General features: G+C 32.9%; 1 protein-coding gene across 11 annotated transcripts in view; it reads left to right on the plus strand.

The window, feature by feature from the left end:
- FIP1L1 (factor interacting with PAPOLA and CPSF1) overlaps positions 1–23,792 on the plus strand; it is a 79,422-nt gene that overhangs the window by 15,761 nt on the left and 39,869 nt on the right. For 4 of the 11 annotated variants that reach the window (XM_051964290.1, XM_051964291.1, XM_051964280.1 and 1 more), the window contains exons 6-12: positions 2,818–2,925; positions 3,528–3,643; positions 3,917–3,985; positions 11,666–11,775; positions 14,506–14,613; positions 20,146–20,239; positions 21,151–21,307. In XM_051964290.1, the coding sequence (XP_051820250.1) occupies positions 2,818–2,925; positions 3,528–3,643; positions 3,917–3,985; positions 11,666–11,775; positions 14,506–14,613; positions 20,146–20,239; positions 21,151–21,307 (762 nt within the window). The remainder of the gene's footprint in view (positions 1–2,817; positions 2,926–3,527; positions 3,644–3,916; positions 3,986–11,665; positions 11,776–14,505; positions 14,614–20,145; positions 20,240–21,150; positions 21,308–23,792) is intronic. The other 7 variants (XM_051964289.1, XM_051964282.1, XM_051964283.1 and 4 more) reach the window with 3 other exon arrangements.

Consider the following 23,792-nt stretch of genomic DNA (forward strand, 5'->3'; position numbering starts at 1 on the left):
TTGACCCTCAGATCAGTCTAGTTTGCCAATCTATGCTCTATAAGAATCAGATTTTTTAGTCATCACCAGATAGATAAGTACAGAGAGGCATGTTACATTCTCTACAGTTTTCATTCAATTAAGTAATGATTTATTATTGGGAAAACCTTAGCCTCTTGAGTGAGTGCTTAGATTTCTTTTATATTTTATAGAAATGGAAAAGTATTCATTCATGTTCACTAGTGATTATTGAAATTCTGTCTTGCTGTATTTGCATATTTATGTTTATGTAAAGTTCATAATTTTCTCCAAATCTTTGCTATCTTTCCTCTTTTCAGATGCCTTGATGCTTAACCTTTCAAGGCCTCCCCAGTTTCTTTCCCATTTTTTATGAACCTCTGTATATTTGTTTATGGATCATGACCAGGTGTTCTTGTGTTGGTTTCAACTCTTAGCACTAGATCAGGGGAAGTAATATCAGAGTCCAAATATTGTAGCTTCACTGTCTTTGATATGAAATTGTTTTTAACAGTGATTTTCATTGCTCTTGACTTTTTGTCTCCTTTGTGCACATTCAGTTTCATCATTGAAAATCTTTGAAATGATTACTTAGATCTGTTGCCAAACTTTCTACTAGTTTTACTTTCTCCTACTTCTGACTTATATTTAAAATCCAAAATGATCTTAGTTTCTGCATCTCTACTTGAAGAAATCAAGAATGTGTTGAGGTGGTTTCATTATTCCTTTGGTTTCCTCAGGATAGCTAATTTACCTGACTGAATAAATAGTCTTCAGAAAATTGTTAAAATTTGTGTTGCTATCCCTCCGTTCCATCTAATCCGGCTTTATTTTATTTTATTGACATTGATAAGCTTCTTTAAGTCAAGTTGAAATTGTTTAATTTGCTTGACAGGACATCTTTTTGTCACTTTTGGTCTTCTAACTTTGGAATTAAGTTGTTCTTTTTTTAATCTTTGTGCTAACAAGCCAGCAGTCTGACTATAAACATAGACAGCTGTTATTTGGTGCTTTTACTTGTCTGTCTTTTTTTTCCCCCCTTGGGGCAATCGGGGTTAAATGACTTGGCCAGGGTCACACTGCCAAGAAGTGTTTAGTGTCTAAGGTCATATTTGAACTCGGGTCCTCCTGACTTCAGGACTGGTGCTCTATCCACTGTGCCACCTTAGCTGCAGCCCCTATGTTTATAAGGGCTTTTCTTGAAGAAAGTTTTTGTGTTTGACAAACATGAGGCTGTCTTTTGTAGTCCTTTGTCCTCTCTTACTTTACTTGTAAATTATATTTTCCAACTCTTTTCATCCATCTTTGCATTGAAGACATTTGATATCATTATATTTAATGAATTGGAAAGAAATTATTGAATTCTTCATAGTGTTTCTGTAACCTTTTTCCTCAGCAACAAATCTTGGCAAAGTACAGTCATATTTATGTTGATATTTCTGCAAATGGGTATTTTTAAACACTTCATTTCAGGATGAACTAATAACCCATGAAACAAAAATTCACTCCTTTATTTGCGTATTTAGATGTAAATTTAACTTGCTTTTGTTTTCAAGTTTTACTGAGAATATCCAATTTGATCTAATTCAGTTCTCTCGGCAGTGTGTCTATTTGCTGATCATTGACTGATTATCTCCCATTTGGAATACCGATAGCTTTTAAGTAGTCTAAAGGCCAATCATTTACTTTTCTTGGTGCCCCTTTCCTGTTCTGTTACTGTTGCCACAGGACAGACGATAAGTGTCTTCACACAGGATTTGTATAGTTTCATGGTTTTGTTTGTTTCATGAATTTCCATGGCCAAAAAAGTTATTAGCCTTCGGAGAAATGAGACTCCTTATATTTAACTCAAGATAGTTCTTAGAGAATAGACATTAGTAATTGCTGAAATTGAACGCAAAGCCTTTCTTGCATGGAAGACTGCTAGAACTTGGTTTTTACTGTTATGTCATTTGACAACCTAGGAACTTCTTGCTGTGCTAAGGCATGGGTCTAGGACTTGTGACATATTTAATTTTCAAGCTAGTTAACTAACTTTCCTGACTTTTTTTTTTTTTTTTTTTTAAGAAAAGGAGTAAATTTTTAACATTTTCATCACTTGAAATTGGTGCTCTTTTTTTTTTTTTTTTTTCATCTGTAATTGAGGCATTTGGACTCCACCGCCAGTATGCCATAAACTACAACTTCTCAATCAAATCTCATTTTATTATGAATTTTCAGCTTCCTCTCCTCCCATTCACCGTCCAACCCTCCTCTCCCCCAATACTGTTTAAAAGATTATAATACTTCCTGAATTCAAATTCTTCACCTAGTTTTATTTCATGACATTACTCTTTGTAAATGTTTTATTGACCAAATTAAATTCAGGGACTAAAGTAAAGCATTAGTAAATTAGTATTTGTAATCTGGAAGTGAAATATATTGTAGTTGATAGCGGGCTGCCTCGGACACATGCTGGTTGCTCAAGTCACAAGCTCTTATTGCCCCAGCTAACATTCTTAAAATGATAGGTTATTAGTTAATTGTCATTTAGGATCAGCAAGAGGGAATCCCAATAGATTGATGAAGGCACAGAGTTTTATCAGAATCAAAATTCTTCCTTTTTAATTCAGTTTTGTCTTATGTTTCTAGATTTCTTCTTGGCGAATGAATGTACAAATCAAACAAATAAATGGGGAGATGTTCATTTTTTCTTTCTTCATATATAGAGCTGAGTTTTTTAGTCTCGTTTGTTTATTAGTAAAATAATATATATAGCTTATGGATTGATTACTTTTTGTTTATATAGCTAAATAGCTGTTACATAATTTTTCCTAATAGGGACAAAAGTCAAAGGTGTAGACCTTGATGCACCTGGAAGCATTAATGGAGTTCCACTATTAGAAGTAGATTTAGATTCTTTTGAAGATAAACCATGGCGGAAACCAGGTAATATTACTCATTTATATCATTGTACACAATGCTTGCGAGGGTAGAGCAGGCATTTGTTTCTTAATGCTTATTGAATTAATCACATGTTTGTGATTAATGAATGTCACTTGTTTTAGATTTTTCTTTTCCTAATCAAATATGTTAATGCAAATAATTTTGTGTTAGATGATTATTTTTATTTTTTCTTAAGATCTAGGCACTATATTTAAATATAATTAGTTCTAATTATGTACTGATAACATTTCTCACATGTAACTAAATGCTATCTGAGATAGAATTACCTTGAACAAAAAAGGAATATGATCTTAATAAATTAGAAGTGTTATTAATTGCTATAGAAAGAGTATATATATGTGTGTATTTAATTTTCATGTGTAGATGTATACACAGAGGTAAACACATTTGTTTTCCACTAATATACTTACACTGGAAAAAATATATCACAAATAGAATTAGTGTAATTTCAACACAGTTAATTTCTTTTTCTTTTCTTTCTTTCTTTTTTTTTTTTTTTTGGTATTACTTTGCTGTATGAAAGTGATTAAAACTGGAGAAAACAATAATATATTTATGCATTAAAAAGAATGTTTAATTTATAGGTGCTGATCTTTCTGATTACTTTAATTATGGTTTTAATGAAGATACATGGAAAGCTTACTGTGAAAAACAAAAGAGGATACGAATGGGACTTGAATTAATACCAAATAAAATTACGGTAATTAGTAAATATTGTATCATTCCACTTTTCTCCCTCCCCATATCCCAGTCACTTTTTCCACCCCATAAAGGTGGTTAACTGCAATATTATTGCAGTTTAGAATGCCATTCTTTTTCTTTTGTTAATGAATTTGTTCTTTTTCCCTTCCCTTCCAGAGTTTCAGTAATGTTTCTCAATATTGTTCTTACTTTCATGTGACAGACTAGCTACAACTAGTAGCTAATTCAAAATTGTGTGGTATCTTAATGGGGAATATGTTATTTAACTTAGGCCGAAGACTATACTATGGAAGTTACACCAGGTGCAGAGATCCAAGATGGCAGATACAATCTTTTTAAGGTGAATTTTAGTAAATTATCCTTGGTTGCTCTCATTTTTGTTCTTGAGTATGCTTCCCATACCACTACTTATAGTGACAAGGTTGAAGTGGAAGTAGCTACTTTTTTTCAAACTCTCAGCTTCCTGGTGACTTACAAATTTGCTGAATTGTTTTGTCTCCACTGCTGCAAGCATGTGAGTTATTAGTAGCCTACTGTACTAACAAATGCCACATAAAACTGTATGTAATTTGTTATTTTAAATTATGATACATTTTAGGATATTAAAATTACATGCCAACATACTAGGCAGATGCTATATAAATATGTATATATGTATATGTCATGGCATTATCTTTTAATAGTAAAGTTGGACTTTCATTTTTTATACTTCTCACATGTAGTCTAAAGGAACATAGCAACTTATCTTTTTTTTTTTAATTGACATATTCTTTTATTTTTAAAAAAAATTTCTTAGTGGTATTTAATTCCTTTCCCAATTACATGTAAAAATAGTTTTTGATATTCATTTTTGTAAGATTTTTGAGTTCCAAATTTTTCCCCTCTTTCCTTTACCTCCCTCTTCTCAAGAAAGCAAGCAATCTGACATAGGTTATACATGTTAACATTTTAAACATTTCCGTATTTGTTATGCTGTGAAAGAAAAATCACAATAAAAGGGAAAGACCACAAGAAAGGAAAAAAAGTGAAAATAGTATGCTTCAACTTGCATTCAATCTCCATAAGTCCTTTGCCTGGATGTGGATGGCATTTTCCATCCCAAATCTATTGGAATTGTCTTGGATCACTGTATTGCTGAGAAGAGCTAAGTCTATCAGAGCTGATCATCACACAATCTTGCTGTTACTGTGTACAGTGTTCTTCTGGTTCTGCTCATTTCATTCAGCATCAATTTGTGAGCTTATCTAATTTCATTTGATACTTAATTTATGGATGAAAAGTCCTTTTGTAATTCATTCTGGTGAAAGTATATTAACTCTCCAGTCAATGTCCACTGTTTAGTGAAATGGTAAAAAAAAAAAAAAAAAAAAAAATTCTGTCTTTTATGAAATACTAAAAAGTAGGTTTGTGTAAAGAACACCAAGACTGGCTCAATCTTTCCCCTTAATGTGATTAGAAGTAATAATAGTACAATTATATCTCTTCACACCCACCCCATCTACATTTGCATATATATACATATATACTTGATTCAAGAAATAGTTATTTTGATTTTAGTATACACATATTTCTTATTTATTTATTTATTTATTGAGGCCTGGTCTTCATGGTGGTGGCTGAAATCTGGGGAAAAGTTAAAATAGTTGTTATACTGCTCTCTAATTGTACTCTGCTACCTTCTATGGACTGGATGTGAAGTTTTATACCCATTTCTGGATCATAATCCTCTTCTAAAATTGCTGTTTTAAACAAATGCATGGTTAATATCTCTAGAAATACCAGCTTTGCTGGAACTCAATATTCAATACTTAATACTCAATACTTAATGCCTAATTTAGTTTCAGTTTACTTTTTTGCATGTGGTAAGTATCTTGTCTTTGCTGCAAGTATTTTTGTTGTAGTAGATTATTTTTCTCATGTTCCGAATTTAAGAGGGTTTTTTGGATGCTTTCTTAATTGGATCCACCTCTTCACATAGTTGAGTAATTTTTTTTAATCTGATCAATGGTCATTTAAAATAGGACTGTTTTAATGATGAAAAACAACTCTTCTAATCTCTCCCCCGTTCTTTTCTGTGCTCCAAATAAAAGCTCTTTTTCTAAACAACTGCTTCTATATGCTTTACTTCCTTTTTCCCACAGTGGACTCTTCTAAGCCAGGAGAGACAGAAAATGAAAGGGGCTTGGTTTCCCATTGTAGGCAGCCATAAGAGTGAGTTTTATATATATATATGGGAGGTACCATTCTAGAAATTAGTGTAAAGTTGCTTTCAAATGCAAAAAGATCTCTGAGTGCTTCATTCTGTGTCTGGTATCTTTAATGAACTAAGATTTAAAATTTCACTGTGTTATATGGTGGTTTAACATCTTTAATCTTTTTTATTGATTTATATGTATCAAAAGTCATAATAGTTATTATCTCATGTAACTTAAAAGATCCCTTCTTTTTCATATCATTGCCTCCAGGTGTGACTACTTGCTCTTTATCTAGCAATACATAAAATTTACTATGTGGTTATCTGTTATGCTAGGTTTTATGTCAAGAACATAATAGAATAGACTTGTGGTCTCTACTCTCAGAGAATTTATCTAATTTAATTTAACAAACATTTGTCTGCTACAGACATACAAGAGCACTGTTAGGTTGTAAGGAAAATCAAAAGTTTAATAATATAAGGTCCCTGTCCTGGAGCTCAGTTTCTAGAAGAAAATCAAGCACGAAAGAAGAACCGTAACATATAGATATAGATATATCATGCTCTGAGTGTTTGGGGGGAAAGACATGACTTACATTTGGGATGATCAGAATATGTCTTCCTCCTCTGTTCAGGGGACTGTTAAATAGAAAACAAAGTGGTAGGACAGTACAGGGAGAGTTCAAGGAGGAGTAGGTGTTCTGATTTGGTCAAAATGGGTATTTCGTGAAAAACAGTATATTTGAGATGGAGAAAAGAAGCAAAGTTTATAAGAAATACAGTAGGAAGGGACCCTAGAGATGGTCTTGCCTTCATTTTATAGGTAAGGAACTGAAGTCAGAAGTCACTTAAAGGGAGTGTGATACAGAGCCAGGAATTAAAAGTGGGTCCTTTGAATGCAGATTTCCAAAGAGGCATATTTATGTTGAGGAAGTACACAGAATTTAGAATTAAAGCTTCCATGTTCATTTTTCAGTTCTCTTGTTTGTGTCCCTAGACAAGTTATGAACTCTCTGGGCCTGAGGTTTCTTATCTGAATAATGAAACGTTTGGGCTGTGTTCACAACTGGGGCCTTTGGGAATTGGAGCAAGCTGAATATTTGATGTTATCTGCAAACACAGACATGTTCACAAGTAGTCATATCTCTAACCCCATACTTTTCTAGCGCTTGAGAATACTCTTCCTGACCTTGCCCTTCTTCACTCTTCCTCACCCTTTCTCCTTTTTTCTTTATTTCCCCACAATTTGACTCTTCCTTAGTGCTCTCAGGATAGAGGTGAAGGTTTAACTCTTTAAATTATGAAGCCTAGAAAGAACTGATAGCAAATGGTAGTTTAGGAGTAGAGAGAAGAATGTAAAAGTCTTGAGATGGGGAGAAAAATGCCCCAAAAAGCTGAACTAAAGACTTCTGAGTTTCCTGCCAGCTTGAAATCAGTTTGAGTTTATAAATTTAGTCTTTCTGCAATCCACACTGGAATGACGCTAAAAATTTTGACCTTTATTTGGTAGGCAGAGGAGGAGCTTTTTTGCATTTCTTTGAGCACAGAATGTAAAGCAATACATAGGATGTATTGAGAAGGAAGAGAATGGAAGCAACTGATTGAGATTTCCTTACTGTAATTATTATGGAAGTAATAAGAACCTGAACTAGGATGGAAGTATTGACATGAAAGCATGGGAGAATATTGCGAAGAAAGCTTTGATGGGCTGATATATAGTCTTTCCATTAGCAACAAGGGAACACCTTTTGGGGAGGGAGGACTGAATGATCTCAGTTCAAATAAAAATGAAGTTTGAAGTGAAACAATTGTAGGAAGTTGGAAATGTGTGTCTGGAACTTGAAAGAAAGGTCAAGGAAGAGTGAAGGATAGCAATTAAACTCTGGACATTGTTTTAAGTTTAAGGGAGGGGGGAGAAAGAATAACAAGAGAAAACCAGGAAGAAAGAGCAGGTGTTGTCACAAAAATTTAAGAATTAGCAGATAGCAAAAATGGATAAATCCTGCCATGTCGGATGCAGCAGAAAGTTAGGAGCAGATTTGAGGGAAAGGAATTGAACAGCAATTAGAATTCCTTAATAATCTTTGAAAAAGTGTTGTTAGTAAAGGAATGGGTAATGGATGTCAGATTTCAAGGTGTGAAGGAATGAATGAGGTGTGAGAGGTAACAAATAAAAGACTGCTTTTGAAAATTTAGAAAATTAAAAGGAAGGAGAAAAGATATCCAAGATGGGAACAGGGTTCTTTTTAGAATCTAAAGAACTGATCATATTGAAAATAAAGAGGAAGTAGCCACTGGAGGAAGAAAGGTGGGAAAGAAGGAGAAAAGGGAGAAAGAATTGGAGCAAGATCCCTGAACAGATCAGGTGCCAGAACCAAGATGAAATCTGTTACCTCTCTGTCCCCTGAAAGGGGAGAAAAGAAAAAAGCTTATGGGTAAAAATGCATTGTCTTTTTGAGGAAAGTTGAGGGAGCTTGCATCTTTGTAAAATAGAAATCATAGGCTGATTTAGAAGAAATTTTACACAAATAAGTGGTGATCTAGCCTCCCCCTGAATGTGTCTAGTGCCAGGGAAGTGATGAGAAAGAAAGCAGAGTTAGGGAATGGAAGAAAAGAGGCATTTCAGAGAATAAACAAATTAGGAAGTAGACAACCGTAGGACAGTGATCTCCCTCAAGACAAATCTTCACTACAACAGTTGTGACTAAAGCTCTAGCACATCCACCAGAAAAAAAATGTTGTCATGAATCCTCAGTCATAAAAGTTTGGAGGCCACATTATGTGACAGCAAGTCCACTAAAAATGCGTAACATTTAGGACTGTTGTCATCAGTTGTCCTAAGTTTGTAGAGTATAAATTTGTAGAAGTGCAAATGTTTTTACTTGAGCTTTCTCTAGTACTCAGCAGTCTAAAAGCAGGAAAGAAGAGTAAAAAGAATGTAGGCTGTCAGGTTCTCTATAGCCATTTTGATAAAATGGGAATAAAACCAGGAAAAATATTCTCTGTGCTGGATCTAATGGAGAGACTGACTTCGTAGCTCTTGCATGGCATACATACTCTTAACTATTTCCAAATTGCACTGACTGTGGAGTAATGGCACGTGTGACTCTTATTACTTAACCACCTTAAGTGGTTTTTTTCCCCCCTTAGTTTTACCTGTTCTGTTTTTTTTTTTTTAACCTATATAGTGTGCATTAGATTCATTAATGTACTATTTAGCATGTGATTATAACTTCATCTTGATGTAAAATAGGTTTCCTTATCACATAGATTAAATACTCCACTTTTTTCATAATCTAATCCCATCCAACTTGATAAAATTTATTTTTATGAGCCAGAGTTGTCATTTAGACAACTGTGGATGTTCTAATTAAATAATAGAATTAGCTCTGAACTTGGGACTTTTGGAATGCATCTCTCCCTCCTTTCAGCCTGACTTTGTCATTTAGAACTACTTTTAGGGTAAAATGTTCAATTCTTTTGTGAATGTACCTTATGATAACATTTCAGACAGTTACCTTCTTTGCTTGTTAATTAGAAATTTGGGGTGTAGTCAATAATAGGCCTTGCTTGGCCTATAATGCTTATGTTTATGTAGTTAAAGTGACATCCCCCTGAAGAAGGTACAGTTTCCTTTTCCTGGCTTCCTCTTCACCCCAAATTTTGTAGAGGAGCAAAAAGGTGAAGGAGGATGAGATGATTTCTCCCCACCCCTTCCTCCTGGGGTCATACACCTGGTAAGTGTCAGAAACAGGTTTGAACCCATGTCTCCTGACTTCTAGTCCTCTTTCTGCGATATTACTTCGCCTCAAACTGTCTTGGGAAGCTTCAGCATCGCCGTGACACACTTAGTTTATACCAAATATTGATTGAAAATGTCACTAAAGAAGTTTTGAATCTTGAAAGAAACAGCACAGCAAGCTAACTAAATGGCAGGTATTAAAAGCCATTCATCTTTATTTAGAGTGTTCATTAGATTATGTTGAGTAAAATTGACAGTGACTTTAGTAAATTTACTGAATACAAAATACTTTAGATGCAGACACCTAATATAGGTACGTGGGGTACATAGGTGAAGCAAGATATAATAGTGTGAAAACTCATCTCTCAACTTAAATAAAATTTAAAATAATAATAGTGGAGGCGGTCCTAGGATTTGGAAATCATGAGATACATTAGCAAACACTTAGTCTTAACTCCATCCTAGAAGTGAGAAAAGAAAGATCCAGAGAAATTGTTACTTGCCCAGGTCAGAAAGCTAATTAGTGGCACTCGAGAATAACATCCTAAAAGTCCTAAGATATGATTAAAAACTTTAATCTCTGTTCCAATAATCATTAAAAATACTGAATTCTAGGAAAATTGTGTCACTGGTCTTAAAAAATGTTTCCATTATTATAAGTATAGACTTCATAGAATAATAATTCTTTCTGACAACTGTAAGCTATCAGATATGTTTACCAATGTAGAAAGAAACCTACAAAGAGCTAAGTGGAGTTTGCTTCCAGCTAATAAGATTTGTGAAAGCTTCATAGATTTGATGGTATTTGAGCTAGTCCTTGAAGTCTGGGAATTATTCTTATTCAAGGCAGAATTGAGGAAGGAGCATCTACTAGGGTGGAACAGTATAACCAGTCGAATTAATGGAAGTTGGAATATGTAGTGGTGAGCAGGCATGTCATCTGAAGCGTGGTATCTGAAACAGGGTTGCAAACTGAAGTTTAGATTAATCGCTTTACAATTAGACCCAAGAATTCTAAGACTTTCTATCTCAAAAAGCTATTATAATAGTTCAGGCAATTAGTAATGAGGATGTGTGAAATAGGATATAGACAGCTAGAATGGAAAGGAAAGATAGGAATAACAACTTAAGAACCTGAGGAGAGGGAACATTTAAAAAAAAAGAAATCAAAGATTCTCTAAACTCTGAAACTGAGCCAATCACAGTAGATAGTGATATTATTAATTGAAAAATAGACAAGATGGGATGGGGATTGAAATTATACTTTTTGTTTAGAGTCATTTTGAGTTTTAAGTGTTGACATCCACATGTCACATGGAGAACTTTTATGCACTCTGAATTATTCAGGTTACCTACATTTATTATAATATATTCCAAAAGTCCTAGCAAAATGAGAACAAGACCAGTTCATTCTGTAATTCTATACTGTCAAGTAGAGAGAGAGTTTAGAAGTCTTCCTATGTGTTTCCCTATTGAGAAGTTATATTAACTCTGTTGTACTCAATCCCAGTTTTTAAAAATACTCAAAAGATCCCAATAAGACTTGTTTAGCTTTTAAGTTGAAAAAAGTTGATATGGACAAAACATTAATAGTCACATTCGTTTGCACCTACTCTTTATGTTAGTGATTTTATACTAGTATAAGAGTGACTATTCTAGTAAAAACCTCACAATTTTGATATATTAAAGTGAAAAGTTTGCTTTTAATGATGTTTAAAATTCTTATTTGCCACTTTTGGTGGTTGGGCACTTCATTTGTTTTTTAAATCTTGGGATTTTCTGCAAAATTCAAAGAGCTAATTATTTTTTAATTCAGTAAGTAAACATTTCTGAAAGAAACAAAAAATTTTGAGTTTTGTGTGTGGGTTTTTTTTTTTTTTTGTATGTTTTGTTACATCCTTTAACACAAAAAACAATGACTTCCTAATGCCTGTGGAACACTTGATATTCCACAAGCAATTCATTATGTCTTTCATCCTGTTTTGAAATGTTTCATTTTATTATATATCCATTAACATTTCCAATATAATAAATGTTAACTGAAATTCAATTTGAAGAGCTAATAAGAAAACATTATTTTGAAGGTACAGCAGGGCAGAACTGGAAATGCAGAGAAGGAGACAGTGCTACAGTCTGCCAAAGCTGAATTTACATCTCCTCCTTCTCTATTCAAAACAGGACTTCCTCCAAGCAGGTTAGTGAATATTTGTAATCAGCAAATCATCATAAATTGTTATGTTGTGATAATACTATGTGAAATGTAGGGAAAGTCAGACAAGTGATATCTGATTTGGCCTAACTACCAAACCTAGTGCAACATGAAAGAGTCTTCCAATGTTTTGTCCTTAATAAATGGAGTGAAACTGAACCAGAAGTAAAATGTGTGGCTAGTCTTGCCATTTCCATTTTTAATGATCATTTTTCCAGAAAGAATTATGTGGATTATAAAGCCTGTGGATTGACTGATTTCTTAATATCCATAATGCAGTTTGTGGAGAGTACATATTAAAATGTCTTCCAAAGTAAAATAGTTTTTCATATTTCTGTTTTAAGTTAGATGTAATATGTTTCCTCCAAATACCACTTATAATGGGACACATATTTATGCTTCATAATTTCTTAACAAACTAGTAAATGACCAATTCCATATTTGGAGGCCAGTCTGATTATAATGAAAGATCTAAAAATCCAATACTCAGACTGAAAGTAATTTAAAGAATTCTTTTTATTATGTATTAATTACATCCAGGAAAGCTAGAGGGAGAGTGTCATCCTTATAGGCATTTATCTGTTCTTGGATTGGTCCAGAATGACTCAGATCAAAAATATATTCTAACATAGTTTTGAAACTTTAAGTGCTTTAAGGTTTCGTTTTTAGCCGATTCTGTAATACAATACTTATCCATTACATTGCAGGTTAAGGATTTTACTTAAACTAGAATTGTAAAGTACCCCAGGGTCATCTTATTTAGCATCCTGTATTCAGGTAAATAACTAAGCCATGTAGAACAGATGACTATTGTTAAACATACAGGAGTGAAGCTTACCGTGGTCATCAAATTCAGCATATTATTCCTTTAAAAAGTTGAATGAATACAGTAGTTAAGCAAAAGAATTATTTCCTAGTATTTAAATATCTTATACTCCAAATACAAACATTGGCTTAATCCCCACCCACCTTCATTCCCCCCCAAAATTCTATTTTAATGATTCTGTAAGTTTACAATGTTCAAATAAGTTTGTATAGTGAAAATACCATAATATATTTTTCAATTTAGTTTTACTAAGGTTAATTTAAAAATTAACTTATTTTTAATATTTGGCAAGAAAAGAAAGATACTCTTGAAAATCCATGTATTTGTTAAAATAAGTTAACTTTTAATTTGCATGAATATTCATACATATATAATACTAACTGTTCATCATGTCATAACTACAAGTGCTTAGAATATAAAATGTAAATTAGGGCATCTTAAAATATAATCTTGCCTTGTTTGATTTAACTTTATAGCATTTAAGTTAGCTGCGTTGATCATGCCCTCGGTGCTATCATGCTGTAGTTAAAAGTTTAATTTCTTTCTGGGTCAGCTTGTTTTACTGAATTCTCTAAACTAAATCCCTACTCTCCTAATCTTTGAGACTTGAGTCATGATAGTGCTAAGGCATGCAAAGATGGATAGGTCAAATACAACTCAGTCATCATTTCTAGAAAACATATACTTTGCTGTCAGTACATCAGTAGTATCATCTTTGTGTATAAAAAATAAAGCCCATTTGACATTAGGACTTTTTTAGAGAGTTCATTTTCACTTGATGGGAGCCAAAATAGGGGTAGGAAGAGGAAGACCTTTTGAATCAATATAAGTAAGTCACACCTCTTAGTACCAAACTATTTATGTGGAATTGAAATGCTGAAAGAATAGAAATTAAATAAGATTATATATTTAGTCTTATTTTTAAGACTTTAGTCTAATTTTTCAAAATTAGATTTAGCATGTGTCATATAGTCATTTAGGATACTGTTTCAGGTATCACTAAGCTCTAACATTCTGTCACTGAAAATGTTATTGTATTCTCAGTTTAAATATTACCTGTGTTATGCATATTGAATATGGCTGTATGTTTTATACAGCAGTGTTTCATTAAAACAATGCTAAAGGTTTTATTACTGAAAATGCTGGGTTCTTGACTTTGTAGGGGAAACAAGATTAAGCCAAAATGTTATGTTCAATACTTGTGTAGATCTGTATATTTTGCCGCATTAATCTTCAAAAGATTTGTAAATTATTGGATGGAACCTTTTTATTCTTTAGTAATACTTGAAAAGAATAACAAAAAGAAAATAGCTAAACTTCTTACATATTGTATGTAATTATAGATGCTATTAGCTTTTTTATAAATGTATTTTGAAGGAATTAAATTAAAATTGTTTTATGTAACAAATAGTAGTCTATCATGAAATATTGTTGGCATAGTATCTTGATTGATTCATTAAAATCTCTTAATACCTTTGAATGAAAAGGGGGAAAGAATATAAAGTCGCAGTATAATTTTTTGAACCCACAAAAAAATTAAAGTAATGTTATTTATGCACAAAAGCAGGAAATTTGTTCATATCATCCTTTTTGCTTATACGTTGTAATCAGAAATAATATTTAGGTCATACTCTTCCTTTTTTAACATTTGGCAGAATGCGGCACTACTCTATAAAATTTCTGAAAGTACTCCTATTAAAGTGGTTGATAGCCCTTATCTATTCAAACACTAGCAGAAATTTTAAGTGTGATGTATTCTTTGTGGGATAGAAGGAAGAGTATATAGGGACATGAAAAAGAAATTATTTAGGAATGAAAATAGTGAGAAAGAAACCTAATATAATGGTAGTAAAGATACAGGAAAAGACATAGAAAATTTATCTCACCAGAAACAGCGCCTCTTCTCAGTCTCAGACAAGTTCTGCCTCCAGAAAAGCCAATTCAGGCATCGGGAAGTGGCAGGATCGATATGGGAGGGCCGAATCACCTGACTTAAGGTAAGACCACCCTAAAGAATGTTGTACCAGCCCTTCCCCTTGAGATGATTACCACTGTTTTGTTTTATTTCTGGGGACAGTCACTTTGATTAAACTTGCCACATTTATATGAGCCTTGATATTGCAACACATATCTTTTTGTCTGATAAGCAACACTTTTTTATTCCTTAATGAGAAGGATTTTTTTCTGAGTCTAATGCTACCTTTGACAAATTATGCTGTGAGTGCTTTAAATGTGTTCCATGTTGTATAATAAAGTCTTGTCTGGTTTTATTTTTTCACACCAAGACTACCTATACTATTATAACTTGTATCCCTCTCCATAATATTTCCCCTTTCTAGTCAGTGTTTCATGCTGCTCATAGATTTAAACCATCACACATTTCTCAAAGAAACTTTCCAACTGCACCTAATTCCCAGACCTTTCAGCCTATTCAATAAATTTCATACACGACTTTCATTGTTTCTCTAGATCTTAAAAACGAGGCTTAATAATGTTTCCCCAGTTTTATCTATTATACTTAAGCATGGAAATTGGGCACTGTAATTAAAAAGAAACATGATACTTAAGATTTGCAAAGCACTTTGTTTAACATTACTTCATTTGTTCCTCATAACAACCCTATGAGGTAAGTGCTATTATCCTCAATTTGCAGATGATAAAACTGAGGCAAGGAGGTTAAATGATTTGTCCAGGATCACACACCTATGAAGGACCTGAAGTGGATGTGAATTCATGTTTTGCCTTGTGTTAAACATGCCTTTGTATTTCCTTTCTCTGGGCCTTTTTTCTGTTTGTTTTGTAGCTTATTCCTTATTATCTATTGTATGATCTTGGATGAGTGTTTAAATTGTAGATGAGAGAATCTCTCTCTTGATAGAGGACAGTCAGCATTTAAGAATTCCTTATGCTAATAGAATCATAGGTTTTCCTCATTTACATATGCTTTAAACAGTACTAAATCCAATCCAGGTTGTAAAAATAAAATTGTGTCCAATAAGCATATTGGAGAAATAATGCACATAGTGGTTAGAGAGTTGGCCTCAAGGTCATGAAAATATGGTATAGAAACCCATCTCTAATACATACTGACACTGTGACCTCCAAACAAGTCACTTCTATCTTCTCAGTTCGTAAGACTCTAAAATTAAAACCGTTGCAAATCTGCATTGGTACATACAAGATTTGGTTTTTTTCCCACTGGGAGGTGACTACACTAGTGAAATCAAAGATCTAACTCTTAATGCTCAGATCTAGCTCTTTAAATTGTCCACTAATGGCATCACTAGACATTTCATAGTAGCACTATGCTGTCGATTAGCCTGTGTTGTTGCAGAGTTGGGGTGAGGAGAGGAAAATTTTTATAGAAAAACCCAATTTCATAGTGTTAGACATAGTGTTTCATAAATGCATCTAACTGACCATCCATCAATTCAAATTCGAGATCCCAAGGCCTGGACAAGAGAGAATAGATTATAAATGCATCATTTGTGAGATTGGCTATAGAGGGTTCCCTCAATTTAAATGCCTTACTCTAGTGATCTATATCAGCCAACAACAGCAGCATTGTCAAAAGCAGAAAGATAACAGATCATTTTTATGGTTTTTTTTAAAAGTTGGATCTTCATGAGTGATGCTCTGAATGGAAGAAGCAATAGTCTTTAAGCCAGTAGATGTAGTTTTTGATTTTAGGCTAGTCTTTAAGTAGCTGCTGTTCATCCTTCTTTCTAGATGAGGACCAGGACATCAGGGAGGTGGCGCCATGACATGCAAGGGAGGGAAGGGTGGGCAAGGCCTCACTTCCCCCTCCAGAGCTCTCAAGGTCCAGTAGCCCTGGATGAAATGGGAGACCTGGGCCTTTAACTTAAAAAGTCTTCAGCAGACCTTGGTGTAATAGTTCACACCCATTTAGTGATTAAAACTAGGTAGCAATTGATGCAAAGAGTCTCTCTTCAGCCTAGTCTCCCCAAAATCTAAATAAATAGATGAATGAATATATATGAAAGGGGGGTGATTCTGAGTTAGCTAACTAGTGATTTCAAACAAGTCACCTACTCTCCTTGGTATTCTTTTGTCTATAAAGAGAAAATTGTAAAAGGTGATCTCAAAGTTTCTTGATTCTAGAATTAAATTTTTGTCATTCATCTTCCAAATTCATTTTTGAGGAGTAGGTTCTTTGATTTGTTAATTACTTTCAGTTTGTTTCTTTTTATTGGAATGATTAAATAATGTATTGATAGCTGTAATTATCATATACTCTCCAAAACATAATCTTTTAAACACAAAAAAGATAGTCATACTTCATATGTGATTATTTGGGGGAGAAGAGGAAATAATGTATTTAGTATTAATTTTACTATAAAATTGACCCTTTGCGTTTTGTGGTTTGGAAATTTGGGGAAGTGATGTGATAGGTTTAACTAAATATTACAATACTGCCATTATTTGGTGTTTTGGATAATGCTATTTGGTGATTTAAAAAAAAAAAATCTTTTGTTTGGTCACTGGTGTTTTGAGATACTTAAATAATTTGAGATCCAATATGTCAAAATGTGAGATTAGAAAAGACAAAAATTTCTTCTCTTATTTAAATTATTCTTTGTTAACATTTTTTTTGGGGGGGGGGGGGGTGTTGAGACAGTTGGGGTTAAGTGACTTGCCCAGGATCACACAGCTAGGAAGTAAGTGTTAAATGTCTAAGATAAGATTTGAACTCAGGTTGTCCTGATGTCAGGGCTGGTGGTCTATCCACTGGGCCATCTACTTGCCCCGTTAATATTTTTTAAAAGTTTGCTCAAATGTAATTCTTTAGAGAACTTTTAATTCTAGATAGCATTTTATTTTATATGCTTGTTTCTGGCCCTGTTTTAGAGCAGTTAAGCTTGAATTAAGACATAGTTATCAATATGCTTTTAAATTTATCTGTATATTATAGGGAAAATTATTCTTGTTGTATAGATAGAAATTTGTAAAGAATTTGCACATATCAGAACAATATAACTAAAGAAAGTGATAGAAAGAGAAAGATAAAAATAGTTTGTGATCACATAATCTGTTGCTTTAATTACTTGATTCTTAAAGGATATGGCTTTGGGATTTTAAGCCTCATTTTACTTGTTGGCTGATTAGTAAATACTTCTTTGTCCCCTATTTAATAATTTTGAAACAGAAGCATTTGATCGTACTGATTTACGGTCCTTGAAAACAGTGGCTAAAATTCTTTCTAAAAGAGATCTAATATTATAAAGATGCCTGTATTAACTTTCGGATTAAAGCTTGGGGGCTTTAAATGAAAGTTCTTAATACTATGTTAGTTTTGAAATTACTAAAAATTAATTAATTGTTGTTGCTTAAAATGTATTATACACAAATGTATATACAGACTGACCGAATATAGTATTGTACACTGAAGTCCCCTGTTCCCAAATATGCTAAATATATCTTTGCTTCCTTTTTTATCTTTGTTTCAGCTTCAAATTTTTTATAGTTTTGTGTGGCTATATAAAATATATTTCTGAATTTTGTTGTTATGCATATGTGGAAATATTTTTGTGATGGGATGTTATTTTTTTCTTGTAAGCATAGAACATTATTAGATTTATATGTTGGGCTTTTGCTATAATAGAAAGGTTGTCAACTTGTAAAAATCATTTGTTTAGAAATTTATTTCGATTAGTATTTTAGCCAACTAGAATTTTAAGGTTCTTTAGTCCTTCATACCTTAGGGGCAATTACTTTAATCATATTAATTTCTATTCAGTATTTTTAGTCAGGGACCATTTGTTATAAAGGGTGAGAAGGGAAAGAAATTTTGATATTGTTTAGAAGGGCAAGCTTGATTGAGGTGCTGTTCTTGTATGACTTTGGATAGTGAAAATAAGTTGGGAAGAACAAAGGATTTGGGCTGCTAAATGTGTAGGGAGGGCCTGTGCTCAGTAGACCCTTGGGATAACTGAAATTTTAGGATCTTAGGATGCTTCTCCTGCTATATCTGATTTGTTTATCTCATGATTCCACTCTTGTGGATCACTTAGCAGTGATACAAGGGAAATATAGGGTAGAGGTTGGACTATGCAGTATAACTTTGTTATACCTACCTTATTATATTATACTTTATTATAACTCTTGGCAGTTTTATACTTTTAAAAGTGTTTACTTTTTAGTACTAAGAGTTCAAAGTTCAGGAGAATACAATGGAATCTTCTGTTTCTCCATTAATAGTTATTTTAACTTTCTTAATGTAATATAGTATATCTTTTATGTATGCTTTACCTTAAACTTGAAAGTTTATGTAAATGTTTCATATTTCAATCATAAAATTTTCATGAATTCAGATGCAAAGACATTTTCCTTAAAATACATTTCCTTTTAAAGTACCTCGTATATTGGCAGCTGGATAGCACCATAGTGCACAGAGTGTCGGGTCTGGAATCAGGAAGTCAGTGTCATGTTCCTGAGTTCAAATCTGGTCTCAGACACCAGTTGTGTGACCTTGGGCAAGTTACTTAACCCTGCTTACCTCAGTTTCCTCATCTGTAGAATAAGCTGGAGAAATAAATGGCAAACCATTCTAGTATTTTTGCCAAGAAAACTTCAATTAGGCTTGTGTATGAATAATACAACTGAAGAAACCTATTCTATGAAGTCACGTGAACCCTTACGAAATATCAATTCACAATATTTTTTTTTTACGTAAATATTTCCCATGTTTATTTTTAACTTTTCATATGAGATATTTGAATTTTTATTTTGTTTTTGCTTTGTTACCTCATGGGCTTAAAATTTCCTGTAGTCCTAAAGGAACTTAAGTATTCAAAGGAAAAAAAAACTGCCATTAAATATTCTAGTTTTAATTTCTAAAACCTGTAGTTTTCAAGAGTAGAAAATTGGCATTCTTCTATTATTTATTTTTATGCTTTGTAATGGGCTCAATAAAAAAATGAAAAAAAATTTTTAAATATTTAAATATTCTAATTAAGTCTACAGTAGAAACATATGTGCTGCAATATAGAATGGCCCTATGGTACTAATTATTGTTCTCATTATTTTAATTATCTACCTAGTTTAACAGATTCAGTTATGAATTAGTTGTACAATTTTAACTGAATTTCCTGGCTTTTGTAGTATTCCTATAACATTATTTTAATGTTGTGACCAACTTTGCTAGGTGAAGATGACAGTGGTTCTCTAGCTTGTTTTATTAAGAAGCAGCAATACTCATCAAATGGGCAGTTGACATTCATTCAGTAAATATTTTCTCAAATAAGTAATATATTGGTCTGAATACAGGCCATATTTGTTCTACAGACCAGCTAATCCAGAGCATTTAATCAGTTATTTTATATAATATGCTTTTCCCTCCCAAAGGTTTGCCTTTTAAGGAGAATGGCCTATATTTGGACCAATATTATAATCTCATTTTAGAATGATAACCAGGGACTAAATATGCTTGTTTTTCAATGCTGTTTTAAATATAATTTTTTAGAAAAGTCTAAAGGTATGATACTGAATTAATATGATTTGTGTTGCAGGAGATTATCTGGCACAATAGATGTCATTGGGCAGACTATCACTATTAGCCGGGTAGAAGGAAGAAGGCGTGCAAATGAAAATAGCAACATCCAGGTTGAGTATTTTTGAATTTAATACTTCTTTTCCTAATCAACAGATTATTTCTCATCTTGAGAAAAATGAATTTTTTTATACCAAAGGATCATGTGAGGTATTAGAACAAATATAGAAAACCTGAACTCAAATTCAGCTTCAGACACTTAATAACCATGTGACCCTGAGCAAGCCACTTAAACTCAGTTTGCCTCAAATTTCCTCAACTGCTGGAGTAAAATCAAGATAATGAAAACACATACCTAGTGAGGTTATTGTGAGTTTCAGATGAGATATTTGTAAAGCTTTTTTTGCACAGTGCCTGGCATATAATAGTCCCTATAGAAATGCTTGTTCCTTTCTCCCCTTATCCTTCAGTAAAGACTTAAGTTCCTACTCGATCCAAGGCCCTGTGTTATATATTCAAAGAGAAAAGTTTCGTGCCTTTTAGGAGTTTGCATTCTGCTGGAGAAGCTTGCATTTTATTGAGATAGTGAATATTGTCAAAAATGTAGAATGACATACTATCTCCCAGTTATAGCCTACACTTTTTCTGAAACAGTTCTATTCAATAAATATATTATGAGCATACAATTGGTTCCTAACACCATTAGTATTTAGGTATTTCCAACATATGACCTTCCTCATAAGTTTGTCTAACAAATAACATTTACTGTCTTGACTTCTGTTTTTTAAAGCAAAATAGAACCTGGTAATGAAAGTTGTTGTTTTTGTATGTGTGTGTATAAATTTTAATATATAGGAGAATTAATAATTAAAAAAGAAACTTGGTTTCAAACCTAAACCTTAACTTTATGCAATATTCAGTTTTTTTTTTTATTTCTTTCTAGAGTAAATAACATTTTAATTATGGTTAATCTTTAGAAAATATATATTATATGCATATGTACAAATGTTCTTAATTCCTATAGGTTCTTTCCGAACGATCTGCTGCTGAAGTAGACAACAATTTTAGCAAACCACCTCCATTTTTCCCTCCAGGAGCTCCTCCTACTCATCTCCCACCACCTCCATTTCTTCCTCCTCCTCCAACTGTCAGCACTGCTCCACCTCTTATTCCCCCCCCAGGTAAGTAATACACATAACTTGTAAAGAAAGCAATATGAAAGGACTTGTTTTTATTTTTTCCAGGGAGAATATAAAATGTACCATTATTTCAGTAGTGTTTTTGGCAATGGTACAACACGTAGTACATGTGAAATTGATTTAATGGAGCCCTAAGTTTTTTATCTGTATTTACTTATACACACACACACTTTTGTATGTATGTGTTTTATGTATGGTTGTATTTTATAGATGTATATGCATGTGTATGTATAATGCAGATTTTCAAGTTTGAACACTTCTGTGACTTAGTTGGTTTAAGGGAGCCCCATAGTGTGAAGATTCTCTGCAGAGATGGAGATTAACAACTCAACTCTTAATTTATGCCGTTAAAGAGTTGCTTGGGCCATTGAGAAGTTGAGTAACTTGGTTACATAGAGAACTTCCTGCCTTCAGGGCTGGCTTTCCCTTCATTGTGTCATACTGATCCTCATGTCACACACACACACACACACACACACACACACACACACACACACACACACACTTTTATATTTCAGCGAGCAACATTATATGATAATAAAAGACAAAATGATGTAATTAGAAAAAGTATATAATAATGGTAATCCTAAAATTCAGCTGTGATTCTTCCCTAAAATAATATCCTGTGTATATTAAATGCTCATATAACAAACAAGATAAACTTTTAAAGTTGTTTTTAAACTCCTTTCAGGAGTCATTTTTATAATCTGAGTGAGACAAAAGAAGATCATATTGTTTATAGAAACCCTGGAAAAATATCAGGATTTGTTTGTTCTTTTGAAATACGTTCTGATTTACTTTGTGAGGCTTTTCCTATATTCTACTGTAACTCCTATTCAGTTTTTAAAAATAGGACAACAAAAAGATATTCTATTTTTTAATGGGTTCAGTTCCACTCTTGAGTATGACAAGTAGCATCAAGAATAACACAGATCGTTGAAATATGTAAATAATTGAGCCACTTTATTTCTACTCCTAGCATACTCCTCAACAAACTTCTGATTAAAGCTACTAACAAGTAACAAGATGGATCAAAAATGTTTTACTTTCTTAACTCTTTTTTTCATTGTAAGGGAGATAGTAATCCTTATGTAATTGTATGCTGCTCTTATTAGAAAAATGATGCTGCTAATGTCTACTCAAAGTGTTGAGTTGATTTTTTTCCCCAGTATTATCAGAGAGTTTTTAATTTTTTACATTACTTGCCTTTGTACTTTTGTATAACAACTGCTAGGATCCTAAAACTCAGCATATAGAAATGACTCATGTACAAATATACAAGTTGTGCAACTCTGCTGGATGAGGCCAGGTTTTTTCTTTGTTTTGTTTTGTTTTGAATGGGCAATTGGAAGAAACTGGTGGCTTAGAAGCATAGAGAGAGAGCATGAGTGAGCGCACACTATGAAAAGCAGGATCATTTTAAGAGGTTGACCATGACACAGCCTACTGTTTATCATAAATTTCTTGCTTCAAAATATATTCTCCTTAGTGTTTAAACTATTGTTCCATTCAGTATAAATTCCATAATTAAAGTCTCTTTGGAGTCAGTTCAAACATCACTCTAAAATGTGTGAATTAGATATAGTCATCTAATCAATCATTCATTCTTTAAATTAATTCAGATTGCTTTCCTTGAAATACTCAGATAAAAACATTTTCACTAAAGAATAGATATTTTAATTGATGTAGGAGAAGAGATAAGTCACTTTGAACATTAAAGCAGACTTACATGGAATATCAATATAGAGGTTTGATGATCTGGGGAGCAAGGCACAAATGGGTGATAGGATGCCAGAAATTAACTTTAATTTTGCCTTATATCAGAATGTCTGGAAATATTATTCCTCTTCATTAGCATTTACAAAGGAAAATGCTCTTTCCAGACAACTAGTTTAAAGGGAACTTTTGGATCACAGTCCATTCATCAATTGGAAACTACCTACATAAAGATTACTTAACCATGCCTTTGTCATTTCATCAATTTTTATTATATTCAAGAAGTCAAAGAGAAGCTATATGATAGTATATATGATCCATCCATAAACTACTTTATTAGCATTGGGTCTATTTAGCTTTATAATTTACATAATTAGCCTTAAAGATAATTTTTTTCTTAATTTAGAAGAATCAGGAGTAAGAATGATAGGTATATTCATTAAAATCTTTAATAGTGAACATGCTTTACTTAAATGCCTAAATTATGTGTGAGATTAAAATGTGTACCGTTTAAACAACATTGGCACTCCTGCCATAGACTGCACCTATGTTAAATCTTAGCCCACAGTTTGTTTCTCTTCATTGTTGTTTGGTTGTAAAAGAAAGGGGATAATGTGGTAAGAAAAATGCTCATCCTGTGGATTTATAATACCCAGGGTCTCTCTAAAATAGTGACATTTTTGGGCAAAAGCAGAAGGGAGCTTCCAGATATCTTCTGGGGCCAACACTCGGCCTTCTCTTCTGGTTAATA

This window comes from Antechinus flavipes, chromosome 6 (assembly GCF_016432865.1).
Source record: "Antechinus flavipes isolate AdamAnt ecotype Samford, QLD, Australia chromosome 6, AdamAnt_v2, whole genome shotgun sequence".
Lineage (NCBI taxonomy): Eukaryota > Metazoa > Chordata > Mammalia > Dasyuromorphia > Dasyuridae > Antechinus > Antechinus flavipes.